Here is a 25,229-nt window from a genome sequence, read left to right as displayed (position 1 = left end):
TCAATTACGATCGCGGAAGGTTTTGAGTTGATCTCGGCACTAGGTGACAAACTGAACGCCGCCAGGATGTTGAGACCAGCGCGTCCAATACATCTTATTAAGGATAAAATCAACAAAACGTGTTCAAATTAATGGCCCAACAAAATTAATAATCTCAGTAATTATTGTTTAAAAGGTGTTGCGCCTTTCTGTGCATTTCGGTACCATTACAAAAGTAAAAAGGGACTCAAAGACCCTGATGAGCAGAAGTTTAAATTGGCTAATCAGCCACCGCTGTGTTCATGAGAGGAGAGGCTTTTTCAGGAGAAATAAATATGAAGCCTGAAAACCTAAAATCTTAACGGACTGAATCCGGTGTGTTTTTAGCTCATCTCTGCTGGGTTTGTGGGGCGCTTATACACCTCCACCACTTCGGTGCTATAAATGCCAAAGGTACGGGGACATTGCGGCAGTATGTAAAGGAAAGCAGAGATGTCCAAAATGTGGGGAAGACCATAAATTTGAAGAATGTAAGGAAGATGTAGAAGAGAAATGTTGCAACTGTGGGGGAAACCATAGGGTCACATACGGAGGCTGTGAGGTTAGGAAGAGGGCTAAAGAAGTTGTGCAGATAAAAACAACTAAAAATATTAGCTATGCAGAAGCTGTAAAAAGTGTGAGGGAACAGGAAAAAAGAGGGATGAGCAAAAGGGAAGCCAAACAAAACAGCAAACTAAAATAATACCTGAAGATAAGATGACTTACTCAGTGGAAAATCTAGTTTTATTCATAGCATATGTTATTAACTGTACTGATCAAGCTAAGAACAAAACCGAGAAGATTAAAATAATAGTGAAAGGAGCAGAAAATTCTTGGGATTTAAGGAAGGAACATGGGAAGAAATAAATAAAAAGTTAGAGGTGGACAAGAAGTCGGGAGCAGCGGGTGAAAGTAGTTTATGCTAATACTTCAATGGAGCGCTAGGAGCCTGATGGCTAACGGACAGGAATTTAAAGGATATATCGATGAGCTGGAAGTCCAACCAGATATTATATGTGTGCAGGAAACTTGGTTAAAGCCAACATTAGATTTTGTTATTAGGGGATATGTTAGTATAAGAAGAGGTGGATGGGGAATATTTATAAAACGAGGGATACAATATCGGGTTTTAGGAAAAGGGAAAGAACTAGAATTCATAATAATTGAAACATGGGAGCAGGGAGGTAAATTTAAAATAATAAATTTCTATAATCCATGTAAATCGTTATTGGCTGAAATAATGGTGGAATTAGTAGAGTATTTGGAGGGGAGAGTAATCTGGTGTGGGGATTTCAATGCAAAAAGTACACTGTGGGGTAATAGTAATAAGAATGGGCAAATTATAGAAGAAATAATTGAAATAAAAAATTTGGTATGTATTAATGAGAGAAGGGGAACAAGAATCAATGTTAAAACGGGGAAGGAATCAGATATAGATCTAACGTTTGTATCGAATGATACAGCTGGTATCTGTGAGTGGTGGGTTGACAAGGAAACTACAATAGGTAGTGATCATTACCCTATAAGGGTAGGAATAATTGGAAATAAATATAAAAATAGAGGGGAAAGATTTAACTTTAATAAGGCAGATTGGAGTAAGTTTAGATATTTGAGTGAAATGTATTTAGATAAGGTAGATTTTAATAAGCATATAAATGAAGTAAATGCAAGTATCTCAGAGATAATAATGGAAGCTGCAGAGAATTCTATAAAAAAGTCAGGGAGTATTAGTGATAAGGAAAAGGTGCCATGGTGGACAAGTGAGTGTAAGGAAGCGATTAAATTAAGAAATAAAGCCTTAAAGGTATTAAAACGTAACCCAATTTATTTGAACTTATTAGATTACAAAAGGAAGCCAGCAGTAGTAAGGAAGATTATTAAAAAAGCTAAGAGAGATTATTGGAGAAATGTTTGTAGTACAATAGGAAGAGATACAAAAATTGAGAAGATTTGGAAAGTAATTAAAAAAATGAATAGAATTAAAAAAGAGTTTGATTATCCTGTATTAAAAAATGAGAATGTAGATATAATTAGGGATGAGGACAAAGCTGAGGTTTTGGCAAGAGTATTTAGTAAGATACATAGTACAAATAACATTAGCGAAGAGGGAAGAAAGGGAAGAGAAAATACTGAGGTATAAAAATTTAATGGAGGATGAGGAAGATATAAATAATTTTCTGAATGTGGAGTTTACCAAAGTGGAATTAAACAGAGTGCTTAAACAGACCAAAAATACAGCGCCAGGTAAAGAAAATATGGTATAGGATGATAAATCAACTAAGTGATAAGTCAAAAATGATAATATTGAAATTATTTAACAAAATCTGGGAGGAGGGGAAATTACCAGAGTTATGGAAGGAATCTATTATTGTACCAATGGATAAACCAGGAAAAGATCAATCAAAAACAGAAAGTTATAGGCCAATAGCATTAACTTCAAACTTATGCAAAATAATGGAAAAATGATTAATAGTAGGTTAGTGTATTATCTAAATAAAAAGGGATACATTTCTAATTATCAAAGTGGTTTTCGGACAGGGAGGAGTTCTAATGATGCAACATTATGTCTTGAGCATGAAGTCAGAAAAGCTCAAGTAAACAAAGAAAGTGTAGTGGCTGTGTTTTTTGATACTGAGAAAGCATATGATATGATGTGGGTAGAGGGTTTATTAATTAAATTATACAAATTGGGGATCAAAGGAAAGATATATGAATGGATTAAAGACTTTTTAACAAACAGAAAATTACAGGTAAGAATAGGTGAGGTTGTTTCAGATAAATATGTAGTGGAAAATGGAACGCCACAGGGAAGTATTATTAGTCCAATATTGTTTTCTGTTATGATAAATGACATATTTGAAAATATTGGAAAGGACATGGGCTGTTCACTTGTTGCAGACGATGGAGCTGTTTGGAAAAGAGGGAAGAATATAAAGTTTATAGGAAAAAATTACAAAAGGTTATTATAGATATAGAGTTGTGGGCATTGCAATGGGGGTTTAAATTCTCAGTGGACAAAACGAAGGTAATTGTATTTTCAAAAAAAAAAAACAAATAAGGTTATAGAATTAAAATTATATAATCAGAAAATTGAACAGGTAAAGAGTATAAAATTCTTAGGCTTGTGGTTTGATGAGAAATTAAAGTGGAATATTCACATCCAAAAGATTGTCGATAAATGTAAGAGAAAATTGAATATATTAAGATGTTTGGTGGGTAATGATTGGGGAGCAGGGAGAAATTCATTAAAACAGATTTATACGGGGATAATTGGATCTGATCTTGATTATGGATACTTAGTTCTGCAGCTAAAACTCACTTAGAGAGATTAGACAGTATTCAACATCAGGCACTAAGAATATGTACCGGAGCATTCAAAGCAACACCTACAGCAGCATTAGAAGTAGAAATGGGAGAAATGCCACTAGATCTAAGGAGAACTGCATTAGGAATTAATTATTGGCTAAATTTGATGGGCAATAAATGTGGACATCCAACTCGGGAAATTATTAAACCATGTTGGGAGAAGGAAAAGAAAGGGATGAAGAGTTATGGATGGAAAATTGAAAAGGAAGTAAAGGAACTTAAAGTGGACACTCTAGAAATTAGTCAAACAGATCCAATATCAGTTATACCACCCTGGATTCTACCAGAAGCTATGGTTGATTTATCAATATTGGTAAAAAAACAAGATAAGTCAAATATTGTAGAAAGGTATGCAGTACAATCATATCTAAATAATTACTATAGACATGTCCAAATTTATACAGATGCATCAAAAATCGACGGAAAAATAGGAATAGCATGTATAATTCCAGATTTCAATGTGAATATAGGGAAGAGAATCACAGACGGGTTATCAATTTACACAGGAGAAATGTTAGCGATACTTTTGGCTTTACAATGGATGGAGGACGTAAAGCAGGGGTCCCCAAACTACGGCCCGCGGGCCGGATTCGGCCCGCCACGTCATTTGATCCGGCCCCCTGAACAATGCCGGATCCGGCCCGCCTCCTCATACCAGAGAGCATTCAGTGTTTTTTTTTCATATATTGTATTTTCCGGTTTATATGTGGATTTTTCTTCAACCACCAGGGGGCTTTTGAGCAGATGTGAAACTAACTTTCCCTCAATGGAATATATACTAGTCAGTCCCAGTCACCGTTTCACTCACGGTTTTTTCCATTTGCATTCTGGGTAAAAATCTATCTAAAAGCGCGAATGTGAAAAACCTGAGACCGGCCCCCGACTAGAGAAAGGAACAGCTATGTGGCCCTCGCAGGAAAAAGTTTGGGGACCCCTGACGTAAAGCCTCTACAAGCAATAATTTGTCAGATTCAAGTTCAGCTTTGTTAAGCATAAAATATAATAATACGGAAAGTAGGATGGACATCTTATTAGAAATTTATCATAATCTATTTAGAATACAAAATTTGGGATTAGTAGTTACATTTGTGTGGGTTCCAGCACATATAGGGTTGGTAGGAAACGAGAAGGCTGATAAAACGGCAAAGAAGGCAACACATGATCCTATTAGTTTTACAGTTAGGATGAGTAAATCGGAAGGGAAAAGTAAAGCCAAAGAAGAGCTGATGAAAATATGGCAGAGAAGGTGGGACAAAGGGTTAACAGGAAGGTGGTATTATAAAATTCAGGTGGCTGTAGGAAAGAAAAGAAAAGGAGGAAGAAACAGGAAGGAGGAAAGAATAATAACAAGGTTAAGGTTCGGTCACTCAGGGCTTAATTATTCACTTTTTAAAATACAAAAGCATAAAACTGGAAAGTGTGATTATTGTGAGAAGTCTGAAACAATAGAGCATGTTATTTTAGAATGTCATAAGTATGAAGAAGAGAGAAGATGTATGCTGAGAGAGTGTGTAGGTATCAAAGAAAGGTTTAATTTAATAGAATTTTTGAGGAAAGATCTCGGGAGTAGACATATTCAAATAATTATTCGGTATCTTAAAAAAACGAAGCCATTTCATAGGATATGAGTAGAGCAAGTTGGGTGTGAATGTGTAAAGAATATCAAAGAGGGGTTTATAAAGCTATAAGCAAGTTGGGTAATATAAGCAGGTGTGTATGTGTGAGGGTATGTTTAATCAGGAGTTAGTGGAGGGAAAAGGTAGAAAGTGAAAGTATATAGACCATCTTGAACCACACTCCATACCGGTAAGTGGCGGTAATGCTACTGTAAGTTTGTTGCCAACCGCCAATAAAAACCAAGAAGAAGAAGAAGACCTGAGGACTGACTGGTTAAACTATTTCACTGACACTTCAGATTGCAGATTTCCAATTGAAGGCATCCGTAAGTGAACACAATCATTATTTAATAAACCAAGCTGTGTAAAATAACTTATGGTTACTATTAATAACCCAATATGTCATGTTTGTTCATTTCTAGTACATACAAGGTTCTCCACTCACGGTTTAGCTTCATGTTGAAGAATCTTCAGTGCAATGAAACCAAAAAATAAAACGGGTCCAAAACTTTCAATCTGTTCTATTTTTGTAGCTTTGTTGTATTAAGATTACTTTGTTTGTTTTAAGCCACAAACAAACGATCCATTTTATTGTCTCTGGGATGTGAAAACATGAGATTTGATTACATTAGAACTACACAGATTAGAAGGAACACAGATTTCATAATAAACATTTTGTTTATTCAAAACTGTAAAATACAGACGGTTCTTGCATATCAATGCTATAAGAACAGCCACATTTTTTAAAATGAATGTGTCACCAGTGCATGTGGCTGGGTGTTCCTGCTCCAGAAAGGTGAAGGTCTCTGGTCATCCTGAAGCTGTGAGATCACTGGAAACACTGAGAGCAGAGGCCTGCAGGATGGTCTGCTGTGACAGCTTAGCATCTGAAAACATACATGATGGAAACATTAATGAATGTGCTGCACCAACAAGCTGTACTTTTGACCTGGTGACGATCAAAAATACACTTGTTGGCCTCAAGTTTGGTTACAAATATGACTGTAGTTGGACAACAACCATCAGCGTTAGCTTACCGTCTGGGCAACCGGAGGATCCTGGACGGACAGCAGCGGTGCATGTCTGAAAGATGGCCTCCGATGCAGATCTCCAAGGCTTGGCACTCTCACTCTCTCAGCTCGATGCTCCATAGAGCTGCCTCTGGATATTGCGGTTCACTTACGATGTACAGAAAAGTCTGTGTTGAAAATGAACTAATGTAACTATGTGTGTATAACTTTAAGAGCTCGGCAAGCAGTCTGAGTAATGTCTGCTGTGATTGGTTCATTGGAATTTCAGCCTACCAATAGCCGTTACTGTTGTTAGAGCACATGTTCAGCGTTAGACTAGAAAGTTGACGGGAGTAATCGATGGAGGCATAGACATAATATAAGGATAGACCCTCATGGACCGCTCTCGCCTATTGTCGCTGACGAGATTTAGGGCGGCCATCTTGGAGCGGTCCACCACTCCACTCAGCGTTATGTGTTTAGCAGCACAATGACGTATCAGCGCATTTAATCGATCATAACACACTTTTTGTTACTGTAAACCATATTCAATCATCTATCAAAGCTACATTTTAATACATAGTTCATCATATTTAAATATGCTTAGTGGCTATAACAATAGAATAGGAATGGAATATTCTGATTTTGATGTATGAAGAGCATATTACAAAGCACACAGCCGTTCATAATTTATTTAATAAATTATTTAGTAATATCAATATATATTTATATAACTATACAAACACAAATAAATAATGATTAATACTGAATTTCATATATATATATATATATATATATATATATATATATATATATATATATATATATACAACACAAAGTACAAAGTATTTATATATATATATATACAACACAAGGTACTTGTACCTTGTACAAAGTACAAGGTACAACACAAATGCTACGGCAAAAGGGAGGAGCCCAAAGGTAAGGTCAGGGGGGAGTTAACTACAACTCCCCACCCCGAGACTGGGTATGCAGCCCCAGTAATGAACAAACTATCAAAGCTGAACGAGACAGCAACTGACCTGAGAGAGAGAATCGTGGCCCGAATGAACACCAGGCAACCCCGACGCCAATTACAACGGCTGAGTGAAGTACCATCAGAAAGTCTCATTGAAGATGTGAATGCAGCATTGAGAACAATCCCTACCAACACCATAACAGAAACCAATGAGCTGATATACAACTCAGCATCAGTGATCCTTGAAATGCTTGGCTATAAGAGCAACCATGAGACCCAATATCCATCATGGAAAAGACGGTTAGAGGCTAAGATCAAGATAACAAGGAGGGAAGTGAGCCAGCTGTCAGAGCTCCTAAGGGGTGCAATGAAAAGATCAGTACCCAAGAAGTACAGCCAGATGTCCATACCTGAAGCACTCGAAACTGCCAAACAAAGACTCCAAGCCTTGGCCAGCCGCCTAAAGAGATACACAAGAGAGAATGAAGCCAGGAGGATTAACCGGCTCTTCTCCACCCAACCAGCTAAAGTGTACTCTCAATGGCAGGGTACTAACAACAGAGCAGACCCACCAAGGCTGGAGACTGAACAATACTGGAAAGGCATATGGGAAAGGGAGGCGTCCCACAACAGCAATGCACAGTGGCTAACCTCTCTACGAGAGGACCACAGCAACCTCCCTGAACAAGCCCCAGTAACCATCACTGTGGCAAATGTCCAAGAAAGAGTCTCAGGTATGAAAAACTGGACAGCACCAGGGCCTGACATGATCCATGCCTACTGGCTAAAGAAACTCACTGCCCTCCATGAGCGACTGGCAGCTCAACTGAACCAGCTGCTACAAAATGGGACTCACCCTGAATGGTTAACTGAAGGGCGTACAATCCTGATCCAGAAGGACCCCTCAAAGGGTTCAGTCCCATCCAACTATCGGCCTATAACCTGTCTCTCTACAACATGGAAGCTCATGTCAGGCATCATAGCGGCTAAGATAAGCGGACACATGGATAAATACATGAGCACGGCACAGAAGGGCATCGGCATAAATAGTAGAGGAGCCAAACACCAACTCCTTGTAGACCACACAGTCGCCCGAGACTGCAAAACCCGACACACCAACCTGTGCACCGCTTGGATTGATTACAAGAAAGCCTATGACTCAATGCCACACACCTGGATCATTGAATGCTTAGAAATGTACAACATCAATAGGACTCTAAGAGCCTTCATTGCAAACTCGATGGGGCTGTGGAAAACCACCCTTGAAGCCAACTGCAAACCGCTTGCACAAGTGTCCATCAAATGTGGCATATACCAAGGAGATGCTCTGTCCCCACTGCTGTTCTGCATAGGTCTGAACCCCCTCAGCCAAATCATCAACAAGACTGGCTACGGATACCGACTTAAGAATGGGGCCACAATCAGTCACCTCCTCTACATGGATGACATCAAGCTGTACGCCAAGAGCGAGCGAGACATCGACTCACTGATCCACACCACCAGGATCTACAGCACTGACATTGGGATGTCATTCGGACTAGAGAAATGTGGCCGGATGGTTACAAAGAGAGGGAAGGTCGTCCACACAGAAGGGGTATCACTCCCAGAAGGAACAATAGCAGACATAGAGCACAGCTACAAGTACCTGGGAATACAGCAAGCAAATGGCAACATCGATGAGGTCACAAGGAAAGGAGCCACAGCCAAATACCTCCAACGAATAAGGCAAGTCCTGAGAAGCCAGCTCAATGGCAAGAACAAGATCCGTGCAATAAACAGCTATGCCTTGCCAGTAATCAGATACCCTGCCGGAATAATTAGCTGGCCAATGGAAGAGATGAAGGCTACGGATGTTAAGACTCGGAAGCTACTAACCATGCATGGAGGGTTCCACCCCAAATCCAGCACCCTGAGACTGTACACGAGCCGTAAGGAAGGAGGCAGAGGACTAGTGAGTGTGAGAGCCACTGTCCAGGATGAGACATCCAAGATCCATAAATACATCAAGGACAAAGCCTCAACGGACGATGTGCTCAACGAATGTCTCAGGCAATGGGGAACAGAGGACAAGGTGCTGGAGGAACCATCATGGGAGGACAAGCCCCTACATGGGATGTACCACCGACAAATAACTGAAGTGGCTGATATCAGGAAATCCTACCAATGGCTGGAGAAAGCTGGACTCAAGGACAGCACAGAGGCCCTCATCCTGGCCGCCCAGGAACAGGCCCTGAACACCAGAGCAATAGAGGCTCAGATCTACCACACCAGACAAGACCCAAGGTGTAGGTTGTGCAAGGAGGCCTCTGAGACAGTCCAGCACATAACAGCAGGGTGCAAGATGCTGGCAGGGAAAGCGTACATGGAACGACATAACCAAGTGGCGGGCATAGTATACAGGAACATCTGTGCAGAATATGGACTGGAAGCCCCGAGATCAAAGTGGGGAACACCCCCAAAGGTGGTGGAGAATGACCGAGCTAAGATCCTGTGGGACTTCCAGATCCAGACAGACAAGATGGTAATGGCGAACCAACCGGACATTGTGGTGGTGGATAAAGAACAGAGGAAAGCCGTTGTGGTGGATGTAGCAATACCAAGTGACCACAACATCAGGAAAAAGGAGCATGAGAAACTGGAGAAATACCAGGGCCTCAGAGAGGAACTGGAGAAGGCCTGGAAGGTGAAGACCACAGTGGTGCCTGTGGTCATCGGGGCCCTCGGGGCAGTCACCCCCAAACTGGAGCAGTGGCTCAAACAGATCCCAGGAACAACATCAGACATCTCAGTCCAGAAATGTGCAGTTCTAGGCACAGCCAAGATACTGCGCAGAACCCTCAAGCTCCCAGGCCTCTGGTAGAGGACCCGAGCTCAGAGGATGAAAGAGACCACCCACAGAGGGTGAGAGGGGAATTTTTTTTTTTTTTATATATATATATATATATATATATATAACTCTCTCTCTCTCTCTCTCTCTCCTGCCAACAACGCCAAGCTGACTGTATAGCACAGTGGGTAAGACACCAGTCTACCACCCGGGAGACCGGGGTTCGAAACCAGGCTGGGGCAAGTTACAACAGTGCAATTGAGCTATGCAGTGTGGGTCCAAGCAAGACCCTTGGAGCTACAGTGGGGAAAATAAGTATTTAGTCAGTCACCAGTTGTGCAAGTTCTCCCACTTAAAAAGATGAGAGAGGCCTGTAATTGACATCATAGGTAGACCTCAACTATGAGAGACAAAATGTGAAAAAAAATTTGAGAAAATCATTTTGTCTGACTTTTAAAGAATTTATTTGCAAATAATGGTGGAAAATAAGTATTTGGTCACCTACAAACGAGCAAGATTTCTGGCTGTCACAGACCTGTAACTTCTTTTTTAAGAGGCTCCTCTTTCCCCCACTCATTACCTGTATTAATGGCACCTGTTTGAAGTCGTTAACAGTATAAAAAACACCTGTCCACAACCTCAAACAGTCACACTCCAAACTCCACTATGGTGAAGACGAAAGAGCTGTCGGAGGACACCAGAAACCGAATTGTAGACCTGCACCAGGCTGGGAAGACTGAATCTGCAATAGGCAAGCAGCTTGGTGTGAAGAAATCTACTGTGGGAGCAATAATCAGAAAATGGAAGACCTACAAGACCACTACTAATCTCCCTCGATCTGGGGCTCCACGCAAGATCTCAGCCCGTGGGGTCAAAATGATCACAAGAACGGTGAGAAAAAATCCCAGAACCACAAGGGGGGATCTAGTGAATGACCTGCAGAAAGCTGGGACCAATGTTACAAAGGCTACCATCAGCAACACACTACAACGCCAGGGACTCAGATCTTGCAGTGCCAGACGTGTCACCCTGCTTAAGCCAGTCCATATCCAGGCACGTCTGAAGTTTGCTAGAGAGCATTTGGATGTTCCAGAAGAGTATTGGGAGAATGTCATATGGTCAGATGAAACCAAAGTAGAACTATTTGGTAAAAACACAACTCGTCGTGTTTGGAGGAAAGTGAATGCGGAGTTGCATCCAAAGAACACCATACCAACTGTGAAGCATGGGGGTGGCAACATCATGCTTTGGGGCTGTTTCTCTGCAAAGGGACCAGGACGACTGGTCCGTGTACATGAAAGAATGAATGGGGCCATGTATCGTGAGATTTTGGGTGAAAACCTCTTTCCATCAGCAAGGGCAATGAAGATGAAACGTGGCTGGGTCTTTCAGCATGACAATGATCCCAAGCTCACTGCCAGGGCAACAAAGGAGTGGCTTCGTAAGAAACATTTCAAAGTCCTGGAGTGGCCTAGCCAGTCTCCCGATCTCAACCCCATCGAAAACCTTTGGAGGGAGTTGAAAGTCCGTGTTGCCCGCCGACAGCCCCAAAACATCACTGCTCTAGAGGAGATCTGCATGGAGGAATGGGCCAACATACCAGCAACAGTGTGTGCCAACCTTGTGAAGACTTACAGAAAACGTTTGACCTCTGTCATTGCCAACAAAGGATATACAACAAAGTATTGAGATGAACTTTTGTTATTGACCAAATACTTATTTTCCACCATTATTTGCAAATAAATTCTTTAAAATTCAGATAAAATGATTTTCTCAAATTTTTTTTCACATTTTGTCTCTCATAGTTGAGGTCTACCTATGATGTCAATTACAGGCCTCTCTCATCTTTTTAAGTGGGAGAACTTGCACAATTGGTGACTGACTAAATACTTATTTTCCCCACTGTATATAGCCCACTGTTGTTCTGCATAGGCCTGAACCCCCTTAGCCAAATCATCAACAAGACTGGCTACGGATACCGACTCAAGAATGGGGCCACAATCAGTCACCTCCTCTACATGGATGACATCAAGCTGTACGCCAAGAGCGAGCGAGACATCGACTCACTGATCCACACCACCAGGATCTACAGCACTGGCCGGATGGTTACAAAGAGAGGGAAGGTCGTCCGCACAGAAGGGGTCTCACTCCCAGAGGGAACGATAGCAGACATAGAGCACAGCTACAAGTACCTGGGAATACCACAAGCAAATGGCAACCTCGATGAGGTCACAAGGAAAGGAGCCACAGCCAAATACCTCCAACGAATAAGGCAAGTCCTGAGAAGCCAGCTCAATGGCAAGAACAAGATCCGTGCAATAAACAGCTATGCCTTACCAGTAATCAGATACCCTGCCTGAATAATTAGCTGGCCAATGGAAGAGATAAAGGCCACGGATGTTAAGACTCGGAAGCTACTAACCATGCATGGAGGGTTCCACCCCAAATCCAGCACCCTTAGACTGTACACAAGCCGTAAGGAAGGAGGCAGAGGACTAGTGAGTGTGAGAGCCACTGTCCAGGATGAAACATCCAAGATCCATAAATACATCAAGGACAAAGCCTCAATGGACGATGTGCTCAGCGAATGTCTCAGACAATGGGGAACAGAGGACGAGGTGCTGGAGGAACCATCATGGGAAGACAAGCCCCTACATGGGATGTACCACCGACAAATAACTGAAGTGGCTGATATCAGGAAATCCTACCAATGGCTGGAGAAAGCTGGACTCAAGGACAGCACAGAGGCCCTCATCCTGGCCGCCCAGGAACAGGCCCTAAACACCAGAGCAATAGAGGCTCAGATCTACCACACCAGACAAGACCCAAGGTGTAGGTTGTGCAAGGAGGCCTCTGAGACAGTCCAGCACATAACAGCAGGGTGCAAGATGCTGGCAGGGAAAGCGTACATGGAACGACATAACCAAGTGGCGGGCATAGTGTACAGGAACATCTGTGCCGAATATGGACTGGAAGCCCCGAGGTCAAAGTGGGGAACACCCCCAAAGGTGGTGGAGAATGACCGAGCTAAGATCCTGTGGGACTTCCAGATCCAGACAGACAAGATGGTAATGGAGAACCAACCGGACATTGTGGTGGTGGATAAAGAACAGAGGAAAGCCGTTGTGGTGGATGTAGCAATACCAAGTGACCACAACATCAGGAAAAAGGAGAAACTGGAGAAATACCAGGGCCTCAGAGAGGAACTGGAGAAGGCCTGGAAGGTGAAGACCACAGTGGTGCCTGTGGTCATCGGGGCCCTCGGGGCAGTCACCCCCAAACTGGAGCAGTGGCTCAAACAGATCCCAGGAACAACATCAGACATCTCAGTCCAGAAATGTGCAGTTCTAGGCACAGCCAAGATACTGGAGGAGAACCTCCCAGGCCTCTGGTAGAGGACCCGAGCTCAGAGGATGAAAGAGACCACCCACGGAGGGTGAGAAGGGAATTTTTTTTTTTTTTATATATATAATTCAGTATTAATCATTATTTATTTGTGCCATTATTAATCTTTATTTATTAGTGTTTGTATAGTTATATAAATATATATTGATATTACTAAATAATGTATTAAATAAATTATGAACGGCTGTGTGCTTTGTAATATGCTCTTCATACATCGATATCAGAATATTCCATTCCTATTCTATTGTTATAGCCACTAAGCATATTTAAATATGATGAACTATGTATTAAAAACATACTTAAAAAATACAATTGTTTATAAATGTAGCTTTGATAGATGTTTGAATATGGTTTACAGTAACAAAAAAGTGTGTTATGATCGATTAAATCCGCTGATACGTCATTGTGCTGCTAAACACATAACGCTGAGTGGAGTGGAGTACCGCTCCAAGATGGCCGCCCTAAATCTCGTCAGCGACAATAGGCGAGAGCGGTCCATGAGGGTCTATCCTTATATTATGTCACATAATATAACTTGAAAATTCCTGCAGAAATTTTAAGGGGCCTTCCAACTGTGCCCATCACTTTAATAAACCAAGCATTTCAAATTTGCCGTGAAATATAGATATATGCAGCTCTGACATACTTATCCCACCACTAGAACACAATAACTGTAAATGTTGTCAGGTGTAGTATGACAATATGAGTCACCATTGAAAAGCAAGGTATAAACCCCAAGTCAGTAAAATGCTGAGACCGACGACTATAAGCTTCGCACATGTGGTTCTCACTCATGGTCCAAAATAAAAAAAACATGAAGAAAGTTGGTAATAGTTAATTTCTAAAAACAATTTCAATTTTCACACTAAGGATTTTAATTTACACTCCAAAATTCAGAGAAGTAATAATTTTATGTAAGCAAAACATGAAAAGTCACAGGAAATATTTATTCTTCCCACAATGCATTGTGAGATCTGAATCAGCGCTGTGGGAATACTCACTGCCTCTGTCTAGGGCCCGTTGCTATGGTAATTAATGATCTGCACCTGGGCTGGCTCTCTCTGTCAGACAGGCTGGTTTCTATACTTGTGAGACACCCAGCGTCGGTCTCAGGGCCCTGACAAAAAACCATAAGCCCTAGGAAAATTTCGAAAACATTTTACAGGAGCAGGCATGTGTATCTATGTCATGACCAACTTTGAGATCAATAGGCCGCTATTTGTGCCTGTGAGGAGGAGTTAAACAGAGTTTTGGAGTCAGACCTCCACTGTCCTGTGTGTGTGTTTCAGAGAGAAATCTTAGTTATTCTGTGAGACATTCAGCCTAAACTTTTGTCGTTTTTCTCAATTTATGTCGTCATTTTATCTCAGAATCCCACTAAAAATAATAGCTCCCTTCTCGGCATCGAGCCGCACGTTTTGATACCACTTTTGTGGGGGTACACGCAGCGCTACGAGCCGCATTAACGGTGATGGAAGAAAAATAAATAATCTATAATAAAGAGACATTCTATTGGGTGTAGAACAATAGATGCCTGTCATGCAATGCATGGAGGCAGTGACTGACCTGCTCTCCCTATGCATTGCTTATGGCAGGCCCCAATTAAATGTCTATGGCTGCAGCCTACGGCTGCTGCTATTAGCATGCAGCAGTGCTAGCATAGCTCGGTAGCATAGCTTAGTCACCAGAGCTCTGCTGATGCGCTAATATAGGAGTTAGGTGTGCTGAAGATCGCCAGCTTGTGATGATAGTTGCACAATTAAATCGATTAACATTAATAACGATAACATGGAGATAAATAGCTAATATGTTAGATATTTCACTTTCCGCTCCTCTGTCGCTGCCAGACGCCAGGCTGAGGACTAAACTGTCGGTGCTTCGTCAAAGCTACAGCGCTGTTGGAATGGGTTAATGTGATTGGCTGAAAAATAGGTTACCCCAACTAGGGCCCTATTCATTTGATTGGCTGAAACAAGGAAGCTATCTGATTGGTTGCTGATCATCCAATTAGAGAGACCATTTATTTAAAAAAAGACTGAATTTTGAGACGTCAGGAGAGTCTCAAAATTCAAACAGGCCAGAAGGAGCTCGTAAATGTGAATCTCGTCTTGTGCATTTGTGGATTATGAGACAGTTTTAGCTCCATAGAGGTGAGGAAGAGGAGGAGAGAAAGAGGGGATGAAGAGGAGGGGAGGAAGACGAAGCAGCGTCTCTGGGATCATGATCAGACTGCAGCAGCTCCCGCTGCAGCAACATGGCATCCAAAACGATTCACTTCACCGTGAACGGGATCCCGGAGCGGGCTGAGTTCCCAGGAGACTGTCCAGCTCAGGAGGTCAAAGGTCAGTCTGGACTTTTCATCATGTTTGGTTTTTCTGCTTCTTTCAGTTCATTAAAGAAAAATCAAACTGTCGTCATGGCAGCAGCAACCAGAACCCAGACAGCACAACATGAAGCAGCATTGAATCCATATTGAGACGTTTGGGTTGGTTTTATATTGAATCAATAAGGAACCAATATTGATTCATGTACATGTTTGCTCTGATAGGTCTACACCATGCCATTATGTTATGATGTGTGAAACAGTTTTATTGGCAGATGACATTATGTCACTCATAGTTATCATTAACATATTTCCAAAAATGTGTGTACAGAAGGTTAAAAATGACATGACATTGATATAACATTTTATATAAGAAAAGAGGCATAGATCTTTAAACATATTTGACTCCTTTTTGTCAGAACATCAGTCTGTTGTCCATGAAGGTTCAGTTTGTTCTGAATGAACCAGGAAACAGGACTAGTTGGGCTAACAGGTCTGACTCTGGTTGGCGTCTCTTTGGCTCCTTGGTGCCTTCCTCCCGCTGTGGCGCCTAATGAAGCCACTTCCCGACAGTTTCCCTGCAGTCAGTCAGCTTTGGGTCAAACTGCAGAGCAGCAGCTGAAACACACAGAGATAAGAGTGAGGAAGGCGCCGGTTAGAAAGATGATAAACATTAGAAAAGTTCTGAAACACAGAAATATTAAATAGTGTACTGGTTATAGGACCAACACAAAACGTACGGTTCCCCATGTACACTCAGTTAAATCAATTAGGACACACTAATGAATATTCATTAATATTTATCTTAATGTTAGTTGACATATATAATCACATTTACCCATCAAGCTGCAGCGTAATGTAGCATTTATGATGCTGCACTCGTGTTAAAATGAGGGAATCAATATTTAAAATAAAGGCTGTAAAAAGGAGGGAGGGGGGCGCGACATACAGCACACTTAGATTCAAAATTGATTATCAGTTTTTCCCAACGCCGGTCCTCAAGGCAAACTGACCTGCATGAGTGCAGTTCAGCAAAACCTGTTAATGAGCCGGCAATTAAAATCCTGTGTGCTGAATTAGGGAAATGCCTAAAACCTGCAGGGCAGTGCCTGGAGGAGCAGGGTTGGAAACACTGGATTAGACGTTGGTGTTTCATTCATTAGAGTTCGACTACAAAACACACCGACTCAATGAATGTCTTCAGCGTTGGTTACTGGGCTACGACTGGATGATGGTTTGATGGCTGATCCACCGGCGCCCTCAACCAGAAACAACCATTATTACTAAATCAACGCTGAATTACCATCACCTGCTATCTGGGAATAAACCTGACCAAAGGCTCTGTATAACCGATCAAGAGATATAATCTGCGGTTCTGATCCAGCTGCTCCTGACAGCTTCCTCCTCATTTCAGGGGCTTCAGCTCTGCTCCAGGTTCTCTGCTCGTGTTCCAGAAACAGATTTATTGTTGCATTACAGAAATCCTGTAACACAGGCCTCTCAGTCAGAGGCAGAGCTTTTATTTACTGCTTTAAAACCAACATTTCTAAGATCAGGTTTAATAAACTAATAAATTAACCTCTAGAAAACCTTTATGTGAGCTGGTTTCAGAGCTGCTCACCACATTCTGTAAATGTCGGGTCTACGAGGCGCTGTCGGGTCTGCAAGGCGCCGTTTGGTTTACAAGGCGCCGTCGGGTCTACAAGGCGCCGTTTGGTTTACAAGGCGCCGTCGGGTCTACAAGGCGCCGTCGGGTCTACAAGGCACCATCGGGTCTACAAGGCGCCGTCGGGTCTACAAGGCACCGTCGGGTCTACAAGGCGCCGTTTGGTTTACAAGGCGCCGTCGGGTCTACAAGGCACCATCGGGTCTACAAGGCACCGTCGGGTCTGCAAGGCGCCGTCTGGTTTACAAGGCACCGTCGGGTCTACAAGGCGCCGTTTGGTTTACAAGGCGCCGTCGGGTCTACAAGGCACCGTCGGGTCTGCAAGGCGCCGTTTGGTTTACAAGGGACTATCGGGTTGATCTGCGTCAAAATTTGGGTTTAAATTGAATCCTGAGTTTTTGGTTCTTTCAGGACTTTAGTAGAATCTGGAAACTGTTTGGGTCTGCATGGAAAGCAGACAGGTCAAGTTCAAAGGTCAAGTTCAGAACATGAATTATAGAAATTATGTTCAGCTGATGTATAAAATGCTGAAGATTTCTGTTATAGATGGATAGATACCTCTCTACCTTACTCTTAGGGTTAGGACAATCTGTTGGAGAGAAAATAAATGGTGACTCATTTTCCCTTGACCTTTCACCTCTATGATAGCTGGAAGCTCCACTCCCAACATGTTTGACCAAACTTTAGCTCAGAAGGAGGAACTTTTTTTTAAGGTTTTATTGGCTCTAGTGGTCTTTATTTGATAGTTAATTGACAGGAAAGTGGGTAATGAGGGACGGGGAAGACATGCAGCAAAGGGAATCGAACCAGCGACGGCTGCATTGAGGACTGAGGCTCCATATATGGACTGTGCTTAACCCCTGCGCCACCACAGCACACTCAGAAGGAGGAACTTCAGCGAGTTTTTGTGAGAAGTGAGTGACACATGACCTGCTGTTTCAGATCTGTTTCGCTCTGCAGCCGAGGCCGGACCTCACGACATCCTGAAACTCTACAACCCCAAAGGGAACATCATCAACATCTGCCCCGGCCTGGAGCCCAACAGCCCCGCCTCCTGCTACAGGCTGGAGGTGGTAGCTGCCGACTGCAACAGCGAGCCGCTAGGTAAGTGAGCACCGTGAGGCTCCGGCTGCTCTCGGCGCCACCTGGTGGTCATCTGTTTCCTTCTCACTGCAGGCGCTGAGCTTGCTGGTGCGCTCGGATTCGATCTGTCATCCATGGAGAAAAGGTAGACGGTCCAGCTGGAAACTTCCTGAGTGATCTGGGATCCTGGCCGGATGGCAGCTACAGGCGCTAATGTGCTGATCTGTCCCAGACTGCAGGGCCTGGAGAAGAAGGTCCTATTTGCGGCAGGAGAGACGCCTGCCGTCGTGCTGGAGATGAAGAAACAGGTGGACTGGTTCCGGGAGAAGCTGGAGGTATTAGCTCATGCTGTTTCCTGACCTCTGACCCTGAGCGATGGTTTGATGTTGGGCTGGTTGATCCGTTCCCTCAATTCCAGAGTGTGGAGCATCTCAGCTGGCTGGGCTTCTACAAAGACCTCTCAGAGGGACCGCACCAGCCATCACCGTTCTACCACAAGAGGAGTCTGCACAAGACCAGGGAGGAGGTGGAGCGCGTCCGCGAGAAGGTCCTGCAGATGAGGTGGGTCTTCCTGGACAAGAGCTGCCTCCCTACGCAGACTCTGGCTCTAGGACTCTCTGCTGTCTCTCAGATGTCTCTGATATCCATCAGACGTCTGATAGACATCAGAGAGACGTCTCTCTGATGTCTCTGCGCTGTCCTGCTGCAGCTCCCTGGAGGTCTCAGAGGAACTGAGGCAGAACCTGAAGACCCCCACCTTCGATAACTGGTGAGTGTTGGATCAAAGCTGTAGTCCTGATGATGATGATGATGATGATGCTGTGATCAAGGACAACGCGGTGCAGCTGTTTTTGCTGTTGAAGAGCAGATCCTTTGCCGCTCAGCATCACATTCATCTCAATATGAATAGAGCTGCAGATCAAAGGAACGGCTGCATATTCAGTGAGCCTGAAGAGGAAGAGGAGGAGGAAGGTCTGCAGAGCCAGGGCTCTGGAGGTTCAAGGAAAAGGAAGAACAGCCACTCCCCAGCATGATCACTACCTGATCAGTACATTAATCACCTGAACAGAGCCTGTCTGACAACATGAAGCAGGCTGAGTGTTCAGAGACCAGGAGAACCTGCTGGGCTGACCTCTGATGATGGCCGAGAGCCTCCAGACTCGATGTCTTCCTGTCTGTCCCGCTCCTGTCTCCAGACTCGATGTCTTCCTGCCTGTCCCGCTCCTGTCTCCAGACTCGATGTCTTCCTGTCTGTCCCGCTCCTGTCTCCAGACTCGATGTCTTCCTGTCTGTCCCGCTCCTGTCTCCAGACTCGATGTCTTCCTGCCTGTCCCGCTCCTGTCTCCAGACTCGATGTCTTCCTGTCTGTCCCGCTCCTGTCTCCAGACTCGATGTCTTCCTGTCTGTCCCGCTCCTGTCTCCAGACTCGATGTCTTCCTGTCTGTCCCGCTCCTGTCTCCAGACTCGATGTCTTCCTGTCTGTCCCGCTCCTGTCTCCAGACTCGATGTCTTCCTGTCTGTCCCGCTCCTGTCTCCAGACTCGATGTCTTCCTGTCTGTCCCGCTCCTGTCTCCAGACTCGATGTCTTCCTGTCTGTCCCGCTCCTGTCTCCAGACTCGATGTCTTCCTGTCTGTCCCGCTCCTGTCTCCAGACTCGATGTCTTCCTGTCTGTCCCGCTCCTGTCTCCAGACTCGATGTCTTCCTGTCTGTCCCGCTCCTGTCTCCAGACTCGATGTCTTCCTGTCTGTCCCGCTCCTGTCTCCAGACTCGATGTCTTCCTGTCTGTCCCGCTCCTGTCTCCAGACTCGATGTCTTCCTGTCTGTCCCGCTCCTGTCTCCAGACTCGATGTCTTCCTGTCTGTCCCGCTCCTGTCTCCAGACTCGATGTCTTCCTGTCTGTCCCGCTCCTGTCTCCAGACTCGATGTCTTCCTGTCTGTCCCGCTCCTGTCTCCAGACTCGATGTCTTCCTGTCTGTCCCGCTCCTGTCTCCAGACTCGATGTCTTCCTGTCTGTCCCGCTCCTGTCTCCAGACTCGATGTCTTCCTGTCTGTCCCGCTCCTGTCTCCAGACTCGATGTCTTCCTGTCTGTCCCGCTCCTGTCTCCAGGCAGTGGGAGGACGCAGAGATCATGGTTCTCCTGCAGGTCATGTTCACAGATTTGGATTTCATCTCCTCCTTCAACATCGAGCCTGAAGCTCTGCAGCACTTCCTGTTCGAGGTCTACAGAAGATACAACAACATCCCGTTTCACAACTTCAAGCACTGCTTCTGCGTCACCCAGATGGTGAGACCCTGCGGTCTGTTTCCATGGCGACAGCGGTCTCCGGACCGGCGGGTTCACGGTGGTCTCTCTGTCCAGATGTACGGGCTGATCTGGCTGACCGACCTGAGGAATAAATTGGAGGACATTGACCTGCTCATCATGATGACCTCTGCAGTCTGCCACGACCTTGACCACACCGGATACAACAACGCCTACCAGGTGGACGCGTCTCTGTCCGGCAGCGGCTCGACTGACACCTTCAGCTGAATGCTTTCCTTTGGTTTGTAGATAAACGCGCGGACCGAACTGGCTCTGCGCTACAACGACATCTCTCCCCTGGAGAACCACCACTGTGCCGTGGCCTTCCAGATCCTGCAGAGGGTGAGACCACCGTCCTCTGCTTCCCTTTGCTTCCAGCTGCATCTAAATCATCTTGGAGTCAGCTGGCCACCAGAGTCAGTAACCAGGTTCTTCCTTGTTTCACAGAGAGAGAGCAACATCTTCAGGAACCTGTCCTCGGATCAGTACAAACGGATAAGAGAGGGGATAATCAAGTGAGATCATCTCCTTCAGGAGCTCAGTGTGATTCTCATTACAGTTCCTGGTTCAGATTGTGTTCTAACTGCAGATGCATCCTGGCCACCGACATGACGAGACACAACGAGATTCTGAACAAGTTCAAGTCCGTCCTGCCTGCTTTCGACTTCACCAACAAGGAACACAAAGACCTGGTGAGAGCGGCGAGCGACCGGCACGACCAAGAGGGAGTAAACCTGGATGGTCTTGATATCCAAGCTTCACAGATTCTGCTGGGAGATAAATGAGAAATGTTCAATCAATCAATCAATCAATCAATCAATCAATCAATCAATCAATCAATCAATCAATCAATCAATCAATCCAATTTTATTTGTATAGCACATTTCAGCAGCAAGGCATTTCAAAGTGCTTTACATCATTAAAAACAGAAACAGAGTCATGTAACATTGAATAAACAGTAAGAAAGAAAAAATAATAAAAAATAAAAGTTAATAAATAAAGATAAAAACATTAAAACCCTTGAACGTTGTCATTCAGTGGAAAGTTTCTCTACTTTAATTCTGACTAGCAGCTCTATTTGTCAGAAACATTGTTGGAGCAAACATGAATGAGCCTTTATCTTCAGAAACACACACGGCGTCAGACTCCGAAACTACAGCAAACGGTTCCAAATTTCATTTCAGAAATAAAATCTGCGATCTGAGACTCATGTATGTCAAAATGATGTTTGTATTGTAAACAAACCCATCTTTCATAAAGTCCTAGTCAAACAAGTCAAAGTTAATTAACAGAAAACATCTAAAAATATGTTAAAACTTTCAAAAATGTTTTATTTCCCCCTAAATTCCCATGTGCTGTTTTTTGCTTTGAGCAGCTCATGATGATCCTGATCAAAGTGAGCGACATTTCCAACGAAGCGCGGCCCATGGAGGTGGCCGAGCCCTGGCTGGACTGTCTGCTACAGGAGTTCTTCAACCAGGTACCACGTAATCCCACTTCATCCTCTGGATTAAATGTAAGCAGAGACAAAAACATCTCAGTCTAAGGCTGTGTGAAATTATCTTCACTTCTCCCTATAAAATATCTTCCAGCTGAATATTATCGCCATCTAAAAAGTACTGACGCTACAGCTTTGGTTCTCCAGGCTTTCTGAAGCAAATAAGACATAAAATGAATCCTGATAATAAAGTTTAGCTGCGCTAAAACAATCTGAGGACAGGCAGCTGTCCTAGCTTAGCTAAACAAGCTTAGCTAGGGAACAATATGGTTAGCTAAATCCAGCCAAGCTAGCACAGATAGCTGTGTTAAAGTGATGACATTTGTCATGAATTGACTCTATTTAAGTAAATTGAATAGAAAATAAACAATTAATACAATAAAGTTTAAAGAAAAGCTTAGGTCAGCTAAACTAAAATCAACCAAACTAAGTTTAGGTAGTTCACAAAGCTAACATGGGATAAACCAGGCTTAGCTAACCTAGAATAAGATAGATTGGCCTAGCTAATTCAGACTAACCTAGATTATCTAAACTAAAACTACACCAGGATATTGAAGCTACATTAAACTAAACTGAGACAAATTATTAATCTCAGGTGAGTTGGCCTAAACTGAGGTCAAATAAATACAACATAGAGTAAACTAAAGTTATCCCATTAAGATAAACATAAAAACAATCGGCAAGCTAAAGATGGGCTACGCTATGCTAATCAAAACTACATAATCCATGGCACGTATTGATAGACTGAGCTGAGATAAGGCCACTTTTAGCAGACTAACAAATAAAGTTAGCTAAACTTAGGTCAGGCAGGCTATGCTAGGCTAAACTAGTCAGCAAAACAGAAAGAGCGCCACCTGAAGTAATGTGGAGGCAGGAGCCACACCCAGGTTCACAATCCAACATGGCCGCTGTGCATGGAAAACCAATATCCAGTGTGACGGCGTCCCTAGCTCCACTTCTGGGATTAGACAATAATCTAAGGTGTGCAGATTGGGAGGTAAACTACAGGTTTACCTTTATCTCAGGTAGATTACATGAACTAAAATCAGACCCTGAGCTGTGATTAGTTGGTACCCTTGGACAAGTTCTGGTTCTACTCCACGCTTCAGAGAACATGGCTGCTGGGCCGAGATGTAAACTGAATCCAGGGGTTTTTGTCCTCAGAGTGACGTGGAGAAGTTGGAGGGTCTTCCAGTCAGTCCCTTCATGGACAGAGACAAAGTGACCAAACCTTCATCTCAAATCGGCTTCATCAGGTTCGTCCTGCTGCCGCTCTTCATGGAGCTCGCCAACCTCTTCCCCTGCCTGGAGGTGAGCAGACACAAATATGAAGAAATCATCCTTCAGCCAAACGCTGGGCAGTCCGTCCGGCGGTCTGTCAGCTGTAGGGTTGACCCGTCTCTGTCTGTCTGCAGCAGCACATCATCGACCCGGTGAGGAAAGCCCTGGACTATTACACTGAGATGGACAAAGCTCTGGGCAGGGAGCAACCCAAGACTGTGGCCAGAACCAGACCAGAACCCAGTAAACCAGAGACGTCGTGACCCGGCCTGAAGAACCGAACCGCTCTGAGTTTCTGCATGTGGATGTGAATTTGATTCTTTATTTCTTCTTCTGTGGTATTGTAGTTTGTGCCCCTCAGCCGCTCTCCTTCATTTCTTCCCTAAAAATGTCCCGTTTATATTTTTACTAAGTTATTTTCTGTTTTCTTTACTATTGTAATAAATACATTTCTTCCATGATGTGAATATTTAAGTGAACTAACGATTGTAAAGCAGCAGAGTCACCTTTGGTTTTGCTTTCTGTAGTTTTGTGCATGTTTTCTGTTTCTTGTTCTCGTCAGAATAAACCAGTTCTTCTCAGATAGTGGGGCGCGACAAGCAGGACTTTATAACGTCTTCATTCATGATGAACAGTTTACAGTTACCGTACCTACCGTCATGGAGGAGAAGTCTGACCGGGAGCAGAGGTCAGTAAAGCAAGTGACGGAGTTTTATGGCCAGGCTGAGAGATTTTTATTTTCAAATACAAGAATACAGTCTTACTACTAGAACCAAGTCGTATTAGCAGAATAATTTAAATATTGGCAGAAGAAAGTCGTTAAATTAAAAAGCTTTGATAGCGAGTCTGGTTCTTTCTGTTAAATAAAAAGTTGTTTAAACATCGTTTCAAAGTCCTGGGCTGAAAATTTGCTTCTGATTTCTAAAACATTTAGTACTTAGTCATTTGTTAAACAGTACCAAGTATAACCTTACAAGATCCTCAGTATGGTGAAAAGTTATAAAACTACGACTTTATTCTCGTCCAACTTTACTTATATTTAAAACAAATCAAAAACTCAGAGCTCTTATACTCCATCATAAGCAAGTAACTTCAGAAAAAGGCCAGGAAATAGAGGAGACAGACGTTTTTATTGTTAAAGCAAAATATTATGCACTTTTCATCTCTTCTCATCTGACAAGCTGGAATATAAAGCAATATTGCTGCAATTTTTCCACAATAAATATTAAAAAGAGCTTTGGGGGGGTGTCAGAAAATAATTGACAGAAATCCTCGTTTTTAACGCGAAAAGATCCGCTGACATTCAGATGCTGGTCGGGCTCCTGGACAGCAGGGGGCGCTATGATTATTAAAAACACTGGAGTAAAGTTTTGAGTTTTCCATCTTGTTAAAGTTAAACGGTGCCAAGCTGGCAGTGGAGTCATCATGCTGTGGGTCAGATGTTGCAGCTTCAGCAGCCGTGATGAACCTGCAGTAACTTTTCTGCTGCTGTCTCACAATATTTCTGCTCAGAAAATAGAATAAAATCCGTTAATTTCTACTGAAATCAGGAGTTTTGATTCTGCTGAGGTTTAATCCCAGACTGCAACTCTCCTGATGCATGCTGGGAAATATCCAATAGGGAGCCCACGCCCCCTGCAAACCCCTAGGGGGCGCCACTGACTGCAACAGCTGCGTTTGTTCCTCTTACAGCGCCTCACTCAGTGACCTTTAATGACCCCAAAGGCCACCGATGTAAGAGGAGGAGGTGGACAGAGGCTCTGGATTCTAAGTTCGTTCTAATTTTTTTTGGGGTTGCAATAATATTAGTCTCTCTGCATCTAAATACTGAATACTCCACAGTTTCTTACAAA

The 25,229-nt window shown here is 43.4% G+C and overlaps 1 protein-coding gene and 1 long non-coding RNA gene across 2 annotated transcripts; one reads left to right on the top strand and one right to left on the bottom strand.

Moving 5' to 3' along the window:
- Positions 1–5,659: 5,659 nt before the first annotated feature.
- Positions 5,660–6,540, bottom strand: LOC106907081 (uncharacterized). The gene is made up of 2 exons (XR_015762326.1): positions 6,038–6,540; positions 5,660–5,887 (listed from the first exon to the last, which is right to left on the bottom strand). It is a non-coding gene; the product is annotated as an uncharacterized LOC106907081 (long non-coding RNA).
- Positions 6,541–14,664: 8,124 nt separating this feature from the next.
- LOC106909486 (high affinity cGMP-specific 3',5'-cyclic phosphodiesterase 9A) lies at positions 14,665–23,975 on the top strand. Its single transcript, XM_014975856.2, has 14 exons — positions 14,665–15,563; positions 18,153–18,314; positions 18,387–18,438; positions 18,526–18,628; positions 18,712–18,854; positions 19,003–19,062; positions 20,402–20,579; positions 20,655–20,777; positions 20,847–20,939; positions 21,045–21,112; positions 21,187–21,289; positions 21,973–22,077; positions 23,260–23,406; positions 23,511–23,975. The coding sequence occupies exons 1-14, from the start codon at positions 15,476–15,478 to the stop codon at positions 23,637–23,639; spliced, it is 1,554 nt and encodes a 517-aa protein (XP_014831342.1). The 5' UTR covers positions 14,665–15,475; the 3' UTR covers positions 23,640–23,975.
- The last annotated feature ends 1,254 nt before the right edge of the window (positions 23,976–25,229 follow it).

The sequence above is a fragment of the Poecilia mexicana genome, unplaced genomic scaffold (genome assembly GCF_051168715.1).
Source record: "Poecilia mexicana isolate PSO_F unplaced genomic scaffold, ASM5116871v1 scaffold_2, whole genome shotgun sequence".
NCBI lineage: Eukaryota > Metazoa > Chordata > Actinopteri > Cyprinodontiformes > Poeciliidae > Poecilia > Poecilia mexicana.
This window is presented reverse-complemented; position numbering and strand designations above follow the sequence as displayed.

Excerpts from the sequence above, each read along its gene's own strand:
- LOC106909486 (XM_014975856.2), top strand. The coding sequence starts at position 15,476 with ATGGCATCCAAAACGATTCACTTCACCGTGAACGGGATCCCGGAGCGG. Across the intron at positions 18,315-18,386 it reads CTGCAACAGCGAGCCGCTAG|GCGCTGAGCTTGCTGGTGCG; the intron begins GTAAGTGAGCAC and ends TTCTCACTGCAG. Across the intron at positions 22,078-23,259 it reads TACAGGAGTTCTTCAACCAG|AGTGACGTGGAGAAGTTGGA; the intron begins GTACCACGTAAT and ends TTTTGTCCTCAG.